The sequence below is a fragment of the Myodes glareolus genome, chromosome 21 (genome assembly GCF_982192425.1).
Source record: "Myodes glareolus chromosome 21, mMyoGla1.1, whole genome shotgun sequence".
Taxonomy (NCBI): Eukaryota; Metazoa; Chordata; class Mammalia; order Rodentia; family Cricetidae; genus Myodes; species Myodes glareolus.
Window position 1 is genome coordinate 57467872 of NC_142046.1, and position 21216 is coordinate 57489087.

General features: G+C 43.4%; 1 protein-coding gene across 2 annotated transcripts in view; it reads right to left on the reverse strand.

Annotated features, from left to right (window-relative positions):
* The window catches only part of Ttn (titin), a 272179-nt gene that overhangs the window by 76121 nt on the left and 174842 nt on the right, over positions 1-21216 (reverse strand). For both annotated transcript variants that reach the window (XM_087900088.1, XM_087900089.1), the window contains 43 exons: positions 20903-21071; positions 20546-20812; positions 20172-20438; positions 19808-20086; positions 19306-19714; positions 19077-19201; positions 18701-18967; positions 17693-17962; positions 17303-17605; positions 16903-17205; positions 16477-16664; positions 16215-16329; positions 15824-16108; positions 15581-15732; positions 14523-14670; positions 14190-14367; positions 13292-13413; positions 12915-13202; positions 12519-12815; positions 12220-12406; positions 11644-11759; positions 11256-11555; positions 10809-11108; positions 10610-10715; positions 10312-10508; positions 9921-10226; positions 9547-9825; positions 8668-8967; positions 8256-8558; positions 7793-8155; positions 7179-7481; positions 6756-7055; positions 6362-6658; positions 5976-6260; positions 5594-5887; positions 3865-4164; positions 3465-3773; positions 3177-3367; positions 2335-2764; positions 669-977; positions 395-543; positions 274-306; positions 56-185 (listed from right to left, as the gene is read on the reverse strand). In XM_087900088.1, coding sequence (XP_087756214.1) covers positions 56-185; positions 274-306; positions 395-543; positions 669-977; positions 2335-2764; positions 3177-3367; positions 3465-3773; positions 3865-4164; positions 5594-5887; positions 5976-6260; positions 6362-6658; positions 6756-7055; positions 7179-7481; positions 7793-8155; positions 8256-8558; positions 8668-8967; positions 9547-9825; positions 9921-10226; positions 10312-10508; positions 10610-10715; positions 10809-11108; positions 11256-11555; positions 11644-11759; positions 12220-12406; positions 12519-12815; positions 12915-13202; positions 13292-13413; positions 14190-14367; positions 14523-14670; positions 15581-15732; positions 15824-16108; positions 16215-16329; positions 16477-16664; positions 16903-17205; positions 17303-17605; positions 17693-17962; positions 18701-18967; positions 19077-19201; positions 19306-19714; positions 19808-20086; positions 20172-20438; positions 20546-20812; positions 20903-21071 — 10519 coding nt within the window. The remainder of the gene's footprint in view (positions 1-55; positions 186-273; positions 307-394; positions 544-668; positions 978-2334; positions 2765-3176; positions 3368-3464; positions 3774-3864; positions 4165-5593; positions 5888-5975; positions 6261-6361; positions 6659-6755; positions 7056-7178; positions 7482-7792; positions 8156-8255; positions 8559-8667; positions 8968-9546; positions 9826-9920; positions 10227-10311; positions 10509-10609; positions 10716-10808; positions 11109-11255; positions 11556-11643; positions 11760-12219; positions 12407-12518; positions 12816-12914; positions 13203-13291; positions 13414-14189; positions 14368-14522; positions 14671-15580; positions 15733-15823; positions 16109-16214; positions 16330-16476; positions 16665-16902; positions 17206-17302; positions 17606-17692; positions 17963-18700; positions 18968-19076; positions 19202-19305; positions 19715-19807; positions 20087-20171; positions 20439-20545; positions 20813-20902; positions 21072-21216) is intronic.

Sequence of the window (21216 nt, forward strand, 5' to 3'; positions counted from 1 at the left end):
GGATGCTGAGAGCAGTTTGCCCTGACTCGGTAGCAACTGTGAACGTCTTTCTTACCCATGACTTTCACCCTGCAGTTGGCAGTTTTCTGTCCGGCTTTATTCTTGGCTGTGATGCTGTATTTGCCCGAGTGAGCTCGGGTACACTCTGGGATGATGATGACAGAGGAGTTCTCGGCAGTCTCCAGCTGTACAGAGGAAATCGTAGTCATACATCAAATGAGATAATGCTGCGATTCCTAAGCATTCCTAGTTCATTAAGCTATCCCCTCTTACCTGTGCATCTTCAGGGATGTCATGAATGTTGTCCTATTAGAAAAGAAGACAATTAGGTTTTAAATACTGCTTCTGGTTATCCAGTGGAAGACGCAGCACAGGGAAGTCCCGGGATTATTACCTTCATTGCCTTCTTTGCCTTTCCGTCAAATTCCCAAGATGACTTTGGCGTGGGGCGCCCCTTGATGACAGCTGGGATTCTGATCTGCGAGCCGGCTTTACACACCAGGCAATCCTGCGCTCCGATGTCAATGAACACCTCTGGAACCTCTGGAATGGTAACGGGACAGCCGTTAGCTGATACTTCTCAAAAGAGGTAACAGACACGTCTCCGGTACACTGATTTCACAGTCTGCTCTGACAAGGTGAACACGAAGTCGAATAGGGATGAGCACCTTGGATATCCGTGGCAGGAATCTCTCCTGTTGTGTCGCTAGGTTCGGATTCACCGGCTTCATTGACAGCCTTCACTCTGAACCTGTACTTCCTCAGCTCCTTCAGGTTGGGCACCACACACTCACAGGTAGTGAGAAGTTTATCCGGTTCATTGACTCTTTTCCAGTCAGAGGTACCCTCCTCCTGCATTTCTACGATGTAACCTTTGATCGGGCTGCCACCATCTTTGGCTGGAGGTTTCCATGCCAGCGAGATGCTTGATTTTGTTTTATCTTTAACCTCTGGGCGCGAAGGTGGCCCAGGGGGGTCTAATAAGGAACAGACAAACAAACGTCAGTTTTTGAAGTAGTGGAATTCTATTTTTATGTATAACATAAGACTTTCGCTAGATAATACATTTATTGTTGTCTGTTTTCATATTAAAATTGAAGTGTTGAAAAATATGTATAAGAAATAAGAGTATATTTTATTTCGGTATTAATGCAGAAACAAAAGCATACAATCTCTGGGGAAAGGATTACTCGCTATCTCTGGCTAGAGCTGGACCCCGTGAGCACACCATCAGTGAAAAGAGTTCCATCCTGTGAGCACACCATCGGTGAAAACAGCTGTACTGGCCAGGCGGTGGTGGTGCACACCTTTAATCCCAGCACTAGGGAGGCAGAGGCAGGCGGCTCTCTGTGTATTTGAGGCCAGCCTGGTCTACAAGAACTAGTTTCAGGACAGGCTTCAAAGCTACAGAGAAAACCTATTCTCAAAAAAACAAAAAAAGATCTGTACTCTGTAGCACAGCATCAGTGAAAAAAGCCGTACACTGTGAGCACACCATTGGTGAAAAGCTATCTTACTTTTGACATCCTCCTGAAGAGATTCAACAGTGTATTATAGCTGAACATTTTATTTTCCACAATATGAAAATTTAAAATATTTTCATCATTAGCTGGACAAACCTCTGGATACAAACAACTCTAAAGGCTCTTTAGGGGCAGAATCAATGTTCCCACTCATCACACCGCAATGCTTTTCTGTTGGTACTTGACGATGAAATATGCTACCTCCTTGTTGGCCTGGTGCTTCACCCCTCCCCTCCTTGTGTCTAGGGCGAACCCTTGAACAGTCCATGCTCCAAACTAATTTGCTGAATGAACATGAATGAATTTTATTATATATTTGTTCTCTATACCATGGAGGGATCTTAAAGAGTGAAAATGTTGAAGTTTTTCTTTAAAGAATATAGCCAGGTATTATTTAGAAAATTCACTGAGTCAGGTCTGAGCTGATCTGCTCATATATGATCCAATGAGATTTTTCATTATTTGGCCTCAGTTATTCTGCCTGAGAATTTGATGCCTTTGTTCAAAAAATAGTTAATGTTTTACTTTTTTATTGAATTCTTCCAAGAGGGTCTGTTTAGCGGGGAAAATGATATCCACAGTAACCAATGAGATGGAGTTTAGAACCTATACCTTTTAGTCCATTTCTTTATCTTGTAGTTAAAAAAACACTAACTATAACCCAAGATTTTAAAAGCTAAAACTATGTGTATGTGCATATATGTACTTACTTCACTGTGACTGGTTCGAATAAAAATGTGAGAAATTTAAGAGTAACCTACTTAGTAACTTTACCCATTAGAAATGAGTCCTAGGAATAAAATATACTTACATATGGGATCTCCTGCAATGGCTGGGTCTGACGGTTCACTGGGAGGGCCGATTCCTGCAGCGTTGATTGCCATGGCTCTAAATTGATATTTCACCCCTTCGATCAACCGTGGAACATTGAATTCTACACCCTTCAGTCCCACTTTGGTTATTGGTGCTCGGCTAACACGTGACCAGTAGCTACCGCCTTCCTCTCTCTTCTCTAGCCAGTAGCCAGTAATTGGAGAACCTCCGTTGTCCAGAGGAGGAGTCCAGCTCACGAGCATGGACCCTTTGGTGCGTTCTAAGACTTTGGGTTTTCCAGGAGGTCCCGGGAGGCGATAGGGGTCTTGAATGGTGACTTTGTCTGATTTGCACTCATCGCTGATTCCATATTTATTCACTGCCCTCACCCGGAACTCGTACTGACCGTTGGGGATGAGCTTCCAGATCTAGAAAGGTGGGTGAAAAAGGGAGTCAGAACAAATCTGCTTGGACTGCTCTTTGACTTATTTCAAAGCTCAGTTTGCTTGGGGGAATGGATCACCATAAGAAGTAAACACACAGGATGAAATCACAGGAGAGAGAGAGGAAAAGAGAAATCCTTTAAAAGAAGACATAGATTTTTGCAGTTTCCAGGGGGTCTCGAGTAAGAGAGTAGGAAGTAATATTTGCTAAGTGGCCGTATGTGCACAGTGAGAAGGGTGCCAGACTCGCAAATAGCTGCTGCTTGTATGGAATTTTGAGTTAAATCGTTAAATTATCAAGTTACCTTAAAATGGTATCAAATCACAGAGTTACATTAAAAGTGTTATCAAGTCGGAATTCTGTCCTATGAATGTGCACCAGTTTGGAAGCACTTACCCCGTATCTTCTCTCAACAGCAGTGTTAGTGACTTCTTCCCACTCAGACTTCTTCCTGCTGGCATCGCGTTTGTCAATGATGTAATGGGTAATTTCACTGCCGCCATTGTCTAGAGGGGCGTCCCACGTCAGATAGCAAGACTCAGCTTTAATGTCAGTAACGGCGAGGTTTCTTGGTGGAGATGGACGATCTGGAAAAGAACCGGAGCGGGGACTGAAAAGCTGTTCTTAAACAGGAGGTGGCTTTCTTTCCCACATGGGAGGCAAGTGTGGGATATATATGCTTACCATATACTTCCACATGAACGTTGCGGAATACAGAGCCAAGACGATTGGAAGCAGTGATGGTGTAAGTGCCCTTGTCCTCTCGGATGGCTTTGGGGATACTCAGCTCAGTCTTGGCCTCGCTTCGGGATACTTCTTCTTTGGTTATTTTAAGCGCATCCGTGGGTTTCTCGATCACCTTTTCATTCTTGGACCACTCAATCTTAGGCATGGGGAGTCCCGTCACATCGGCAGGGATGTTAACTGGCTCTCCTGCCTTAACTTTGATAGTGTCTCCTCGAACAGCCAGGCGCAGCTTAATAGCCGGAGGAACTGCAGAGAGAAGTCAAGAGTGCAGAAGTCTTAAGACTGTTTCCCAAGTCACCATAAAGCGCATGAGCGGCATTAGATATGAAGCCCATACCTTCATCGTCTTGGATGACTACGTTAAGAGGCAGGGATGGTTCACTTTCACCAACGCCATTGACGGCTTTGACACGGAACTCATACATCTGGTGCTCATCGAGATTGTCAACCAAAAATGATGTGGTTGGGCAGAGTCTCTTGTTAACTCTCTCAAAGTCAGGTTTGTCGTGACGGCGTTTTTCGATGATATATCCTTGGATGGGACTGCCGCCATCACTGCGGGGCTCTTTCCAGTCAAGCGTGATGGTGGATTTTGTCCTTTCTGTGTACGTGAGCCTCTCAGGAGATGTTGGAGGACCTTAAAACAGAAGCCATTGAAAGTGTTGAGTATGAAACAAATGTTTGCATAAATGATATTTCACCTGTTTGTGTGAAAAATAGATTAAATGGCATTTTCAGAATCTTTTTCCAAACATACCAGTTACACAATGATAGCCATTCTCACCAAGAGCAGATTTCTTCTTAGTGAATATCTCATCAAAATCATTAATTAAAAATAAGTCAAGGATATATATGAGTTTCGTATTTAGTATTTTAGATTGCCTGGGATACTGAGAGAATGTCTAATCCTATCAAATTAGGAAAATAGGTGTGCGCTGTTCTCCTTTGAATGCCAGCAGAAAGTATAGTGATTTTTTTCTCTTGTGACCAAACAGTAGGCATGGTTACTGACCACCCTTTGAATCATATTTCTTCAGAAGAAAGATCATTTATGGAATACCTCAAAGGTTTTGTGTCCTTAAGAACAGGCTCTGATGGGTATAAGGAGAGCTGTCCCATTCTAGCTGATTGCTACTGCAGATGGAATCTGGGGAGTCCCAGTTCTATCTATCCTGAGGCCTCTGGCACACCCTGAAACTCATGGACTTTATGGGGTGATTGAAATGGTGGTGTGTGCTGTTATTCTCTTTGTCCAGATGCCCGAGTGGAAGAGAACCCACTGTTTCTGGAGGGGTGGATTTTCCTCCAGGACCTCACTTTAAGAAGAGCATAAAGGTGTATTATTAAGTGTGCATAATTTTAGCGTTTCATTTTAGCTTCTGGGAGACTTCCTCTGGCTTTCTATTCTATGAGGGTTCTTCCTGATTGGGGGTCTCCCTACCCTTCCAGTATGAAGACTTCTTAGAAGTATAGCAAATAAAACTCAATCATTTATCTTATGACAACTATCTGCCCATAATTTTCTTTTTTAGAAAAGCAGGGAATTTTGTGTAACTACCAACTCCCTTTATTTGTTTGTTTGTTTTTAGACAGGGTTTCTCTGTGTAGCCTTGGCTATCCTGGGACTTGCTCTGAATACCAGACTGGCCTTGAACTCACAGAGATCTGCCTGCCTCTACCTTTTGAGTGCTGGGATTAAAGGCGTATGTTACCAATGGCTGGCCAGATTGTTATATTTAAAAGTCCCCTACTATATTGGTAATATTAAATGCTTCTAAATTATTTGAACTATTTGTAGATTATTACCAAGACTTTGTAGATCCAAAATTTTTTGGCACAGAAAATGCCACATCTTTCTTACACATAAAGCAAAAATACATGGAAATTTAGCAAATATGGTATCTTAAAAATTGCTAATAGATATTTGATTTTCTTTTATTATTCTCTAGCTAGTCTAAGATCTTGAGACAGTTGGGTGTTTGAAACCATAAATCCCAGCAAATACTTGACTTATCTATAAGCAGAAGAGCATTTATTTGGTAAACACAGTGAAAATCTTTTCTTACCTAGCGGATCAACTGCAAGAATCGGTCCTATTTCAACAGGAGGCCCACAGCCAAACTTGTTCTTGGCAATGACACGGAACTTGTATTCCTGTCCCTCTATGAGACCTGTGATGTCACACTTGGATCTCTCCGTCTCAATGGGCTGTCTCCAAGTGTGCATCTTGGCATCTTTCCTTTCAATTATAAACCCTGTGATTTCACTTCCTCCATCATCGGCTGGATCAGACCAATTCAGCAGACACATCTTTCTGTTCGTTACAACAGGTTTTAGGTCAAGAACTGGGCCAGGGACGTCTGGAAAAAGAAACAGTAACAAACAATCAGTGTAGTAAGATCACATTTCATGGGAAAATCCTATGAAAATCCTCCAGATGTTCCTTACCGAACACTTCAACCCGGGCTGCTGCAAATTTGGAGCCACAGCTGTTGGTTGCTGTGATCACATATCTGCCATGGTCTTTTCTTAGTGCGTCCTTGATAATTAGCTCAGATTTGGTTCCGACATTCTCTATTACAACACGCTCTTTATCCAGCTCCCCTTCTTCGATGGTCCATACTTTCGTGGGCACAGGCCGGCCAGTCACCACGGCTGGGATTCTGAGAGTCTTCCCAGCCATGATTTGTATGCCTCCCTTTACAGAAACATCCAGTTCCACAGTTGGAGGCTCTGTTGAGGAGGAACGGTCGTATATGTTAGTGCAAGGAATAAGAAAATGTAGCCCCATGTTGGGAACCATCCATTTCCTCCCCCAGCAAACTCTGAAGTACCTTGTGGTTCAGCCACAGTAACAGGCTCTGTTTCCCCAGGTGGCCCTTCCCCGGCCGCGTTGACAGCGCTCACTCGAAGTCTGTAGTCAGCGCCCTCTCGGATTTCTTTCACGGTGAACTGACGGACTTTGATCATCTTCTCAGTGCAGCGTGACCACTCGTTAGTGCCAACCAGCTGCTTATCAACAAAGTAGCCAATAATCTCCCCACCACCGTTGAAAGCCGGGGGTTCCCACTCCAGCTCAATGGTCGTAGAGCTCGTATCCGCAACTCTTGGGATGGGTGGCCCAGGTGGAGCTAGGATGAAGGCGGAAGACACAGGTCAAGTTTACCGATGGTTTCCAGATGTGGGTTAGACTACTCTCTTACACTCTCTTTTTAAGAAGGTACTTACAGATGGGGTCACGAGCTGTTTTAGGGTCCGAAGGTGGGCTGAACTTTCCAGGCCCAGCAGCATTTTCAGCACAGACTCGGAAGACGTAGGTGAGTCCTTCTAATAAGCCATCTACCTTGGTCTTCAAAGAACTGAGAAGGGTTTTGTTGACACGAGACCAGTGTGTACTGTTGACCTCACGTTTTTCTAGCCAGTAACCTAAGATGGGGCTGCCGTTATCTTTTGGTTCATTCCATTTTACTAGCATGCTATTGCTGGTAACATCTTCCACAATGGGCTTATCTGGTGCATCAGGTGGTTCTGAGAAAAAAAAAATATTTGAATTGCATAATATGATATAAAATCAACTTTCCACAACCATGACGATGTAAACAGGGAAGCATATGGTGAAAAGGCCAGCTTAAGATGCTTAAAGAACCTTACCAAATGGATCTTTGGCCAAAAGTGGCTTTGAGACACATGGTGGTCCAGGTCCCAGCCTATTTTCAGCTCGTACGCGGAAGAGGTACTCTTTTCCTTCAATCAGTTTTGTTACTGAATATTTGCAGTGTCTGAGTGTTGAAGTGATCACAATCCATTCGGAGTCAGGTTTGGTCTTGTCTTTCTTTTCCAAGGTATAGTTAATGATCTCACTGCCACCGTCATCAAGGGGCGGCTCCCATTTACAGAGGACAGAGTTCTTCCTAATATCCTCAAATACAAAGTTGATCGGCGGTCCTGGTGTATCTAATACATCAAAGGAGATCGGTGATTAAAATTTTGTATAGAATCAGCTGCTGGGGAAAATGTGTTAGTATGGCCTTTGGGTACAACTTTTAGTTTTTCCATCTCCTTCTATCTTTATTTTCATTAGCTAACAAAGAACAAGGTCAGTTGATTTTTTTCAAGAGCGTCTGCTTAGGTGATAAAATGTTAAGTGAGAATTATTTGCTGAAGTTCTTTCTTTTAAAGGGCCCCCAAACTACTTATTTTTATGTCTTGCTAAAACCCTTCGGTAGATTCTCTTTCTCCACTGCGAAGTAGTTCTAACTACTTACCTAACACAACGACAGTGCAAGGAGCTTTGGCAACACCATGATCATTCTCAACTTTGATCATGTACTGGCCATGATCAGGTCTCAGAGAGTCACGGATGCGCAGCTGAGATTCTCCTTGCTTGCTGTTATTGATGCTCAAACGCTCTGTCAGAGGCAGGAAAAACGGCTCCTCTTCTTCAGCCTCGCCCTTCTTCCTCCTAACCGGGGGTGCTGCTCGCTTCTTAATTTCCTCCGGTACAATAACATTTTCATCCTTTATCCATGTGATTGTTGGGTAGGGTGAGCCAGAAATGGTCGCATCAAGAGCTATTTCATCACCCCGTTTAACTTCCAGGCTTGTTTTGAGGATGACTTTTGGGGCATCTGTAATGAGTCAAAGTCAGAATTGCCTTTAATTCTCAGCCAAACATGAACCCCATTTGTTTTACAATGAGGAAGCAGCACCCTCCAAAAATAAACATACCAATAGGATCTACAGCTTTGGTTGGGGGCGTGGCCCGAGAAGGTTCACCAATACCAGCAGCATTCTCTGCTCGCACACGGAATTGGTACTCTTTCCCCTCCTCAAGTCCTTTGGCTGTATAGGTCAGGACAGGTACCAGATGCTCATTGCATCTCCTCCATCTTTCTTCACCCTTAGCAATCTTTTCTATGATGTAACCCATTATCTTGCTTCCTCCATCATACAAGGGTGGCTTCCATGTGATAGTCATTGCCTTAGCTGTAGGATTATGAACCTCAACATCCACAGGTGGATCCGGGGGTTCTGGTGGACAAAGAAAAATACCTATTACTATTAAAGAACCCAATTAATGCTCAGACAATAATTCTCGGATATTCTAACTTAGCTATCAAATATCTATGTTCCAACTTACGCTTTGGATCTTGAGCAATGACGGGATTTTTGAGTTCAATATATTCGCCTCCACCAATCTTGTTGACTGCTTTTACCCGGAAAAAGTATTCACCATTTGGTATGAGATCCTTTACGGTCCAAGACAGCTTGTTCTCACCAGACATGACTGGTATGTATGTCCTCCTCCCAGCCTCTCTACGCTCCAGGACATAATGAAGAATTGGGCTTCCACCGTCATATTCCGGAGGCTCCCATGTTAACTTGCAAGAGCTCTTGGTTATGTCACTTGCTTTAATATCTTTGCATGGACCAGGTAGACCTGTAACATATAACATTGACAATTACTATCATAAGCTGGAAAAATTAGCATTTGAATAGTGAACTTTATCTGATTTGGAATATATACATTTTGGGGTGGGGCAATCTTTTCTGGGCTACCGTCCCCCGGAACACGAGACATTTAGCATCTTTGTTCCCCATCTGTTATTAATCAGAAACATCAATCCTTGAGTATTTGTGTTAATCAAAATTGTTCCATTAATTTCCAACTAAAACCAGGGATGGTAGTAAAGGACAGAAAAATAATATTATTCCTGAAGGAGAAGACTATAGAAAGCTGAATTTACATAATTCAGAAAGGAATATTGATCACTGAAATATTCTTTAGGTGTGCTAATTCATTTAAGTTAGTATTTCATATGCAAATAAATTAATCAGAGCTTAATTATTAATCTAATCTCTTCAAAATTGCTTTTCAAATGAAAATAAGTAACTCGAGGGAGTGTTCGGGGTCCAAATGCCAGTTCTTGAAGCTCTTTGTACAGACTGTCGCATAGCTAGCTATTATAACTCCTGGGACAGATGCTGAATGCCCGGTATTTCATTCCAGAATTGTTACCTATGACTTTGACATTGATTGAAGCAGTTGCTGAGCCAAGCTTATTCTCCAGGGTGATGGTGTAAACCCCGGCATCTGCGTGGACACTCTTGGGAACCTCAAGGTGTGCAGAGATGTGGTCACTCTTCATTGTTAATCTGTCGCTGGCTTTCACTTCTTTGCCGTCTTTATGCCAGCTCACAGTTGGAACAGGGACAGCTCTGAAGGGCACAGGGATGCTTAACTTTTCACCTTCGATAACAACGATGTCATGAGTCTCTAGATCAATTGTTGGTTTGCCTACAAAACAGCAAGGGGTAGGGGAAAATACGTTAAAATGCAATGATCAGGAAAAAAGAATATATTATTAGCTATAAAACATATCGAATTCTTACAGTCTGGGTCTTTGGCAACCACGTTTTCAGAGATTTCAGATGGCTCACTGACACCAACAGCATTGACGGCTCTCACTCTCAAGACATATTCTTTGTCGGGAACAATTCCCTCTTCGACTTTGAACTTCAAATCTTTTACTGGGCGAGAATTAACTCGCATCCATTTCTCGGTGCCCACCGGACACATTTCAACATGGTAGCCTATGATAGGACTGCCACCATTTTTCTCTGGAGGTTTCCAAGCAATGGCAATGTGTTTCCTCCCAGCGTCAGTCACGTGCAGGTCAAGAGGAGGTGAGGGAGGACCTGGGAAGACAGCAGGGAAGCATTGACACCCCAGTCTCACCACCAGGCCCGACACAATCTCCTCTGAATGATCAGCATGACTTACTTGTCGGATCTTCAATTGCCAGGATTTCTGTGGGCTCACTTGGGTGACCAACTCCTGCCTCATTTTCAGCCCGAACTTGAAACTGGACTTCTGTGCCTTCGATGACATCAGTTACTCTGAAGTTACAGTCGGGGCCTGAGGTCTTCCCAGCTTTTACCCAACGGGTGCCTAATTTTTCCTTCTTCTCAATGATGTATCTGTTGGAAGAACAAAACATTCCACTTAGCACTCAGAAAAGCAGAAGTTCATCACAGATGTCCACATTTGACTCTTTAAAAGAATGGAATGGAAGCTCTACCTCTGTATCGGTCTTCCGCCGTCGTTTTTAGGTGGCTCCCACTTTAGGTCAACATGTCGCTTTGTCACGTCAACCACTGTCAGGGCATAGGGTGGTCCAGGGGTGGCTGGAGGCAAAATAACCAATGGTTAGAAAAACCCGAGGGAAAATGTATTATTCGCTACAAATGCTGCTGCAAAGACTGAGTTATGGTGCATACTGAAGGTGTCTTTGGCCAGGACGGAGTCTCCGATTTCGGTGTAGTCGCTTTGCCCGATGGCGTTTTCTGCAGCCACGCGGAACACATACAGAGAGCCCTCTGTCAGGGGCGTTACTGTGCACTTGGTCTCCTTGACCGTGGTGTCCACTGTTTGCCAGCCTTTCCGCCTCACGTCTCTCTTTTCCACGATGTAGTTGGTGATGGGTGACCCTCCGTCTTTCTCAGGAACTGTCCATTTTAGGTCAGCTGAATTTTTTGTGATATTAATCACTTCGAGCCAACGAGGTGGTGACGGAGGATCTGAAGAAAAGAGAAAAAAAAATCCCATTTTAGTCTTTACTAAACGTTCTCATGGTTACAAGGAAACAATAAAGCAAGGTGGGAATAATAGTGAGGTTTAAAAATCTCCCTCAGATGTAGTTTTCAGATTGTGGAGTGACAACTTACAGAGTTTCTCCCGGCAAAGCACAGGGTCGCTTGGGTCACTGGGCTCACTCTCTCCAGCCTTGTTCACGGCTCTCACGCGGAATGAGTATTCCTGCCCTTCCATCAGGCCTGTGAGCAAATGCTCAGTGGTGGGGACCCCCTCAGCCACTCTGACCCAGTCGTCTGTCCCAGTCTTCAGCATCTCAATGACGTAAGACTCAATCTTTGCCCCTCCGTCGTGTTCTGGCTTGGTCCAGTTCAATACCAATGATGTTTTGCCTATGTCCTTTACAGTTGGTTTCCCAGGAGGCCACGGAGGATCTGCAAACCAATTTCAACATTATTTGTTCTGTCCAAAGGAAGTTAGCATATGCCTCAAAATAACCACAGAAAATCATGTAAATAATACCTATGGGATCCTTTATTAAGATTGGTTCAGTGGATCTACTTGGCTTTCCAGGTCCAGCCAAATTTTCAGCCAGCACACGGAATCTGTACTTTTTCTTATTGGTGAGACCTTTCACTCTGGAGCAGGGACAAGGTAACATGGTAAGAAGTGTGTACTATACAGAGAAGAGGCTAATTTGTTTAAATAGTGAGAATCAATTTGTAAATTTAGCTGAATATACTTCCACATAAATTTAAAATTGTTTTTAACTGCACTGTCACATTCTTTATATTAGGCCGCATATATTATTCAAATTATATCTATAATATTATATACATATAATATTATCAGTTCTGCTAATATATCAGAAGACCAAATGCTTAGAAATGCCTAGAAGGCTACTATTACAGAGTTAGCAGACATGTGCTATTGAATGGTATTCATGTCATTTAAAAACTATGTGCCATCAGGCAACAGAAGTAAAAGTGATGAAAATCTCTTAATTTGTAATCACACGTGATCAAAAGGAATCGTGGCGAGCTAACAACTGAGTACATGGCTAACTTAAAGCATGACGAACATGTGGGGGCGGTTCACCTGTATGTTGTGTCCTTCACTGGCATCTTATTGCATCGGACCCATTTGTCAGTGTCAGGGTCTAATCTTTCCACCCAGTATCCGGTGATGGGGCTGCCGCCGTCGTCGTCTGGCTCACACCACGTGAGGGTCACTGCATCTTTAGTGATGTCGGAAGGTTCCAGGCGAGTTGGCGGTCCAGGTGGATCTATAGATGGCATAGTGACAGAAAAAAGTCATGATCGGCACCCAACACCTACATGCAAAATTGACAGAACATCCTTTTTTGTCCTCTTGAGTTAGCAGACTGAGAATCTCACCAAACTGATATTTGGCGACGATTGGAGCAGCCTGCACTGGCTCGCCGACGCCATACATGTTCTCCGCCGCAACTCTGAAGATGTACTCTTTGTTGGGTGTCAGCTTGGTCGCCTTGAAGTGGGTGTCCTTCACAGTCGAGGAGAGCTTGTGCCACACGTCGCTGTCCGTAGCCTTCCGCTCCACCACATAGTTTGTGATCTTAGATCCACCGTCATCTCTTGGCGGGTTCCACGTCAGAAGACAAGACTCATTGGTTACCTCTGTGATGTCAAAAGCAGCTGGTGGTCCGGGTTTATCTGCGGATGGCATGACATGGGAAAATACAATGTTGTAAACTCTTTTGTTCAAGTAGCCATGGCGAACTTAATCCTTTGAAAAAGAAGAGACTCCCTTACCCAAGACGTTCACTTCCACCACCGCGGTGGCGCGGCCACAGACATTCACGGCTTCTATGATGTATGTACCCGTGTCGCTTCTCTTGCTGTCTGTGATCGTCACCGTGGATTTCTTAGGAACGTTTTCGATGGTGATTCTTTGGTCCGGCTTCAGAAGGGTATCCGCCTTTGTCCAGGTTATTTTAGGTTCAGGCTTTCCAGTCACAGTGGCCGGAAGCTCAATCTTCGTGCCGGCTTTGACCGTGAGGCCAGCGAGGAGCTTCACATCAAGGAAGATCTCGGGAGCCTCTGAATTGGAAAAGATTATTCACGCTGTTAGAGAGTTCTAGCTGACAAGGTCAGAGCCCTGACTGACAAGACAAGAAAATGATACATACCCTGTGTGTCCACTGCCTGGATTTCTTCTGTGGGTTTGCTTGGCTTGCTAGCGCCTTGCCTGTTCAAGGCTTTCACACGGTAGGCGTACCATTTGCCTTCCTCAAGGCCTGTCACTTCCATTCTGTCAGAACACAGATAGGGGCGTTATGGTCACGGAGATAATCTATTACACGTAGAGTTATGTAGTATAGTTATTTCTCTAGAATTCATACCACTAACATAGTACTGGCTTTTAGATGAAATATCTAGACTGTGGGGAGTGGAGAAAGCAATGAATGTGTCAGGAATGGATGGAATCCTGATGAATTGTGTTATTGACGTGAGCACAACCATGTCCTCAGACTCAAGGAAATGGCAAAGCCTTCCTCTGGTCTAAGTACCAATGTTAACAAACCCTTGACTTTTAGGTAAGACTAGTGTATACAAACTATCAACCACAGCTGCTTCCTCCTGAATCTCCCCTACCCAGACCTCCCACTGAGACTGTCTAATGCCTCCTCTTTGGGCTGTACATAATAAACCTGCTGAGTTTGCTGGTAGCATAGGAGGTGTCCTCCATTATAGTGGTCACCCCCCCCCCCCACAAACACACACTGGACCACAGCTTTTCCTGTATATATCTGCTGTGCCTTCCATTTCTTCATTCCTGTGTTGCCCTGGTCAGGTTCCTGGGACCAGGCTATTCTTGACTTGTGACTAGACTTTTCAGTATCATAACTAATGAAATCTTGAACACTATCTATGCTCAGTTGAAATTTGTGAAATCAGATATAGGTATATTAGAGGGATTCTTGGTGAGGAAAAAAAATGAACATTTAATGTCTCCCAGGTAAAATCCATTCTAGTATGTAGGAGTCAGAATTTTAAATTGGATACATGAATAAAACAAACACCTACTTTGTGTCTGCAACAGGCTCTCCACAGGCCACCCATTTATCAGAGCCACGTGGGCATTTTTCAACTATATATCCTTTAATGCGCGAGCCACCGTCATTTTTAGGAGGATCCCATGTTAGGAAGATGCTCTTGGCAGTCCTGTCTCTCCATTTGACATTCTCTGGTGGGTCCGGTACCGCTGTCACATTTTAAGGAGGGTGTTAATCGTAGACAGGCCGCTCTCCAGTGACGGCCATGCTACCAACCCATGCCGTCCCCCCAAACTTCAACCCAGCACTAAAGCCAAAATTCGGTAACACAGACCAGGCATGAACCCATGAGGCATGCACTTACTTGCAGGAGCAGACATATTTACAGGTTCATCGGTATATGCGGGTTCTCCAGGGCCACACTTGTTTCGAGCACAGACTTTGAATAGATATTCCTTTCCTTGAACAAGATCAGGAACTGTGAATTCTAGATCAGTCACGAAGTCCATAACCTGGGACAAAGAAACCGTTCATTGATTATCTGAGTATTTCTGTGAGTCAAAGACTTTTTTTTTTTTAAAAAAAAGATACAGATACCCACTATTAATTTTTTAAGACTGGGACTTTCTATGTCGCCCAGGCTGCCCTAGAGTCTATTACTGTATCGTTCAGGTTGACTCTAAATCCACAGTCCTGCCTCGGTTTCTATAAGCATGTGCCGTTACATCCCGCGTCCTCGAAAGTTGTTTTGGATGGAAGCTTAGTGTTATTCTCATACTATTTTTTGTATTAGGAAAAAACAGCAAGGTGGGTTATAATAATTGGCCTTAAATAAAATGAGAAATAGATTCCCAGTTTGTGTGCATTAAGAAGATGGTAGTTTATTAGAATTTTAAATGAGAGTAATAATGGGCTGGGGTGAACTCATTGATGGAGTTGCTGTTTAGCATGTGAATCTAAGTTTTATTTCTAGTATTGCTAAATGTGTGTGTGCACGCATGCATAGATACATGTAATACACACGTGCACACACATACATATAACCAGCATAAAGGAAGAAAACAAGGCAGATCGGGTCAACTAAGGTAAATCAAGTGCAGTGATGAAAAATTCCTGAACACTGAGACAAAACATACTTCCTTTGAAATGGCTTATAGTTCAGTGTGTGCCTGTGGGTGCTCGTTAGATACCAACTATATGGGTAAGCTCTCTTTTGTGTTAAACAAGTCTAGCTGAAAACAAGATGGGACAATTGTACCAAACCCTGGCTAAATTACCCAAGGAACAGTCCAAAGGTTTTGATACTTGTCACAACACAAAGGTAAACTGAGCCCAGGACCCATCTGCATGGCCTCCCAGCCTCCTCCTGGAATCTCCTTCATTCTCTCTTCTAAAATTGCTGCGTTACTATGCGACACTCACTTTAGTCCACGTTTTCCGGCTCATGTCTCTCTTTTCAATGACATATCCAGTTAGTGGGCTTCCTCCGTCATCGTCGGGTGGTTCCCAAGTCAAGTGCACAGAATCCTTTGTTATGTCACTAAATTTCAGTTCTTTGGGTGCACTTGGGGGAGCTAATAAGAAAAGGCAGTGAAAGGTATTATGATTAACACTATGTGTTAATGCAGTCAAACCACATTAGATAGCAGGAGTTTAGTTCCTTACCGATCACATTGACATCAATTTCTCCAGAAATTGACTTCACAGGATTTTCTAGTGTGAGTGTGTAAATACCCTTGTCTGTCCGCTCACTCGGGGAAACGATGAGTTCGGCGTAGGCCGATAAGGTCTTCATTTTCACACGGTCCCCCTCTTCTAGGACTTGATCTCCAAAAGTCCAGGTTGCCTTTGGTCTGGGGTAGCCTGTGCTCGGAACCAGGATCTTGATGGGATTTGGGACAATAACTTCAAGACCATCTTTGAATGCGCTCAGATCCATCGTTGGTTCAACTACCAAGAAGAAAAAGCCGTGAATTTCTAGCACCATATGTATGTCTCTGGTACACCAAAGAAGGTATGGGCTATTCCCTAATCTAGAAAGTAGATATCGACTTACCAAAGGCATCATCAGCTGTGAGAGGACCAAGGATCTCGGATGGATCTGAAACACCAGCTGCATTTTCTGCAGATACTCTATATAAATATTTATTTCCTTTATGCAATCCAGTGACCTAAAATTACAAGTTAGTATTTGTTAACATCATATTCATTTAAGCCCGTGAAAATATACGTTATAATATATGTGATATTTTATAATTATGTATATATAATATAGAAATAATACACACACATATGTTTTTAAGATGCAAACTGCATACCTTGTAAGTCAGTTCAGGGACAGGTTTCATATTGCAGCGAATCCAGTTGTCTTTCCCTTCCTCGCATCTTTCAATTATGTACCCCAATATTGGGCTGCCCCCATCTTTCAGAGGAGGCTCCCATGTAAGCTGAACTGATGATTGTGTCTGTTCCGAGGAACTGAGGTTCACAGGAGGACTTGGTCTCTCTGGAATGGCAGAAAGATTAGGGACATACAAGTTTATTGAGTGACAATTTATTAAGACACGGAATAATCCTAACAATGTCATCAGAACAAGTCTGTGGCCTATGTGGGCACAGTCTTGGCTTTTACAGTTTTGTTCTTTTATTATATTTTATTTGATCAGAAGCATCTGAATTCATAGATGTAATTCTTTGGTTTCATGTGGTGTTTATTTCCTTTTTAAGTATTGCTATGATCTTACCTATTGGATCAGCAACCTTGACAAAGGGTGTGGCTGCACTTGGTTTCCCAACTCCAATTCGGTTCTGGGCTCTGACCCGGAAGCTGTACTCCTGTCCTTCAACCACATCAGTGACCGTTGCTGACAGGTCCTCAGCTCTTACAGTCATGGCAGTGTCCCACCTGATAGAAGTCTTGTCCCTCAGTTCAATCACATAGTTTGTGATTTCAGCACCTCCATCGTATTCTGGTGGCTCCCACGTCAGCGAGACACCAAATCTATTCACATCAGTGATGGAGACATTCAAAGGAGGGCCAGGAACATCTGGATGTCACCACAGAAGAAGTACACATGAATTTAGGTTATGTTGGGGAGAAACAAAATATTAAGCTAGTTGGCAGTTTACTTAACTACTTCTTACCATATTTACTCCTGGCTTCTACAGGGTTGTCGGTTTCTACTGGTTCTCCAGTGCCAACTCTGTTCCTCGCGCTGACACGGAACAGGTACTCCACTCCTCCTTTCTGTAGGCCAGTGACAGTAAACTCACAGCTGTCCGCTCGGTCAGTGACCAGAACCCAGGTCTTCCTCTTGATATCACGCCTTTCAACAACATAACCTATGATTTTGCTCCCGCCGTCTGTTAATGGTTCTTCCCAAGCGAGGCTGACTTCACCATCGAATGTTTCGGTCACTTCTAAGTTACGAACTGGCCCAGGAACATCTGCCATGTACAAATCATAGACTGTTTAGTGGTGTTGTGCCTTTAAGCTGTGCTAGCCAATCAAGTTTGAGTGACTCGGCAGCTTACCAATAACTTGCAAGTTGATGAAGCCTTCTGCTTTCCCATGCTTGTTCTGAAGCACGATTTTGTATCTCCCCTTGTCCTCCTTTTTAGCTTCCAGGATTCTGAAAGAAGTCTGCTCAGCTGTAGTGTCCACAGTTTTTGTAGACAGAGGTTCGTTTTCTTTAAACCACTCAGCTTCTGCTTTGGGGTAGGCATCGTAGGGCACGACCATAGTCAGGGGCTGCCCGGCATCCACCACAAGATCCTGATCAGCTGTCTTGATTTTAGGTGCAGCTAGTGAGAAAGAGAACATGCAAACATGTTTGAGTTATATATTGAACTCATGTTCCGGCATCGCTGTTTTTTTTTTTTTTTTTAACTATACATTGGCTAACATCATCAGAACCTCGGAAGTATGCTACAGTCATGTTATAGCAGAGAAAGATGTTGGAGGGTTATAATAATTCTTCCCTATTCCAAACTATCAGCCTTGGGGAAAAGATGGTTGGAGATGGCATACTGAAGATTAACATCCAGTCTTCATTAAAAAAGAGTAACAGAGGACCGAGAATACACTGAAATGGGCTTTGCTTTTGTTGTTGAAACTATTTGATAAAATCAGTTTTTGATAAAGTCCCACAGACTCATTTCAGGATAGACGAGACATTTTTTCCTTGTATACGGGATATACCAATAGGTTGCTTTTAGAACAACCAATGTAGGTATCTTGGGTCAAGAAGAGAGTATATCTAAGAGATCCACAGGAGTTGCACAGCAGTAGAGTGAGGGACTGTCAGTAATTCTATGAATTCATGAACAGCTGCCATGTGCCAGGAATAATCCAATTGTATGATGTGAATGCCATTAACTTCCTCTTTATACTAGGAAAAAGTAGAGTATCTAACATGTGACGTGGGCTTGAAAGCCATAGGCTTTCACAAGAAGCATTTTGCTATAACTCTAAAATCCGAAATCTATGTAAGATCTGTGATTTCATGAAACCGTTGCAAAGCAAAAGAAGGGGCGCCTTACCTGCTAACTCAAGTTTCGCCCTGGCTTCTTTGTCCTTGGCAATGAATCTGTATTCACCCTGGTCACGTGGTTTAATGTCACAAATCTGTAGCCTGTGTATCTTCCCTTCACTCATCATCTGGTGCTTGTCACCCTGGACAACAACCATGTTATTTCTAAGCCATTGGACCTCCACTTTGTCTTTGTTGAGTTCAGCCATAAAGATGACATCGGCACCAGGGGCTTCAAGAATGTCTTGAGGAGGCCTGATAATCTCAACAGGGATTTCTGGAAAGAAAACGTAAAAATAAAAACAGATGTACGCTTGTATTTTTATCAGCATCATAAAAAATGGTCAGTCACTTCAGCCAGAATTACTCCTGAAGCCGATACGCACCTTCCACAAAGAGCCTAGCTCGGGACTTCCTGTCCTCGACGCCACAAGCGTATTCGCACTCATCCTCCAGCCGGCAGTCCTTTATGATGAGCCTGTGTACGCTCCCATCTTTTTCAAATTTGTATCTGAAGAAGAGATTGAATGATGAGTTAGCGTGAGCCACAAGTGCTAGGCTGTCAAAATGCACACAAGAGCAGCAGAGCCCCGCCACCGAATGTTTTTGGCATACTTTTTGCCTTCCTTGATTTCTCTTCCGTTTCGGTACCATTTTACATTGGCTTTCTCTCTGGAGAGTTGGCAGGAGAAGACAGCGTCGTCAAACTCGGTGACCGTCTGGTCTTCCAGGTGCTCCACAAATTCCGTTGGGGCTTCTATGATGAGCAGCTCTGCCACCGATTTGTCTTGTCCAGCGGTGACAATGTATTCACCTTCATCTGGAAATCCACAGTCCTTGATGATTAGAGAGTGCTTGTACTTATCAATTCGGTACGATACCCGGTTGTCAAAAGCAACTTCTTCTCCATTTTTGGTCCACTTGAGTGTTACATTGAGACGATTCACCTTGCACCAGAAGGTGACTGATTTCTTCTCCATTGTTTCAATGTCTTTAAGAGGTTCAATAATCCTAAGATCTTCCTCTGTGGTGGTAGAGAATAACAATGTTGAATTTAGTTGTTTGCATAATATAAATGACTGGAAAAAAATTCTCTGGCACTATCTAAGTCACATACCTTCCACTATTAGATTGGCTGCACTCTTAACATTTTCCCCTCTGTGGTTAGTCAAGGATACATTGTAGTTGGCTTGGTCATCTAAGCGTGCATCTCTGATTCTGAGAGTGTAGACCAGGTCCTTTTGGAGGATGATGTATTTTGAACTATCAAATATGGCTTCTTCATTTCTGAACCATTTGGCTTTGGCCCCTTCGGTATTGACTTCGCAGTTAAAGACAACCTCTTGTTGTTCTTTCACTGTGGTGTCCTTAAGAGGAACTATGATCTTGAGTTTTTCTGTAGACAACCAATAAGACTTTGTAGCATGACGAGGGACCAAAACTACAAACAAATCAATCCGAAGAAGCAAGAAGAAACTTACCGATGACCGTCAGGTGAGCCGCAGCTCTGGCAGCCCCAACCATGACCACGTAAGTGCCCATGTCTTGTAGTGTGGCGTCTTTCACAACTAGGACTCTCTTTTTGCCATCAGCGATGACGTCATATTTGTCTCCAGACTCCAGAGTCTGATCATCCCTCTTCCACTGAACCTCAAAGCTTTCCTTTGATATAGTGCAGACAAACTCGGCCTTTTCCCCTTCGAGGATTTCAAGGTTTTGAGGCTTTGAGATGAATTCAGCAGCAAGTTCTGGAAAGCAAAACGTTGGAAGACATTGAAAACACAGGCATTTGAATCTTAAGTCCGACAAGAATGAAAGACTAGGGAGAGAATGCGCTTCCCTGCGATTTTCTTACCGTGTACTTTGACTTTGCCGTCTGTCCGAGAGCTTGGGAGTCGACAGTTGTAGCTGCCCGCGTCCTCAAGCTGTGCATTCTGAATGATCAGGATTCTCTTCCTGCCATCAGTAAGTATTTCAAACCTTCCTGTTTCTATGATCTCCTCGTCCCCTTTGTACCAGATCACTTCGGCCCCAGGCTTGGAGACTTCGCACACCAGCTTGATAGTGTCTCCTTCACTAACTTCCAGATTGGCAAGATTCTTTGTGAAGACCGCTTCTTCCTCTATAGAAAAAGAACCCAAATTCACTCAGTAAAACTGGAAGTGGGTTTTCCGGACTAGTGCATTGAGGCAAAGAAAGCCTTGGCACTCACCCAGAACGGTCAGCATGCCGGAAGTTCTTGCCGTCCGCACTTCACAGGAATATTCGGCTTCGTCGTTCAGGAGACATTTGTTGACGACAAGAATCCGTACGGCTCCCTTAGAAATGATGTCATACTTTTTGCCCTTTTTAATTTCAGCGCCATCTTTAAACCACTGAACCTGTATTTTAAGACAAATAGATTTATTTTTTTAAACAGTGTTCATGTTGTTCCTGCACATGGTATTCCTAACAGAAACTAGGGGAGCTAGGATGCGGAGGGATTTTAAAAAAATCAATCATAAGAAATTATAGTCTTTATTTAAA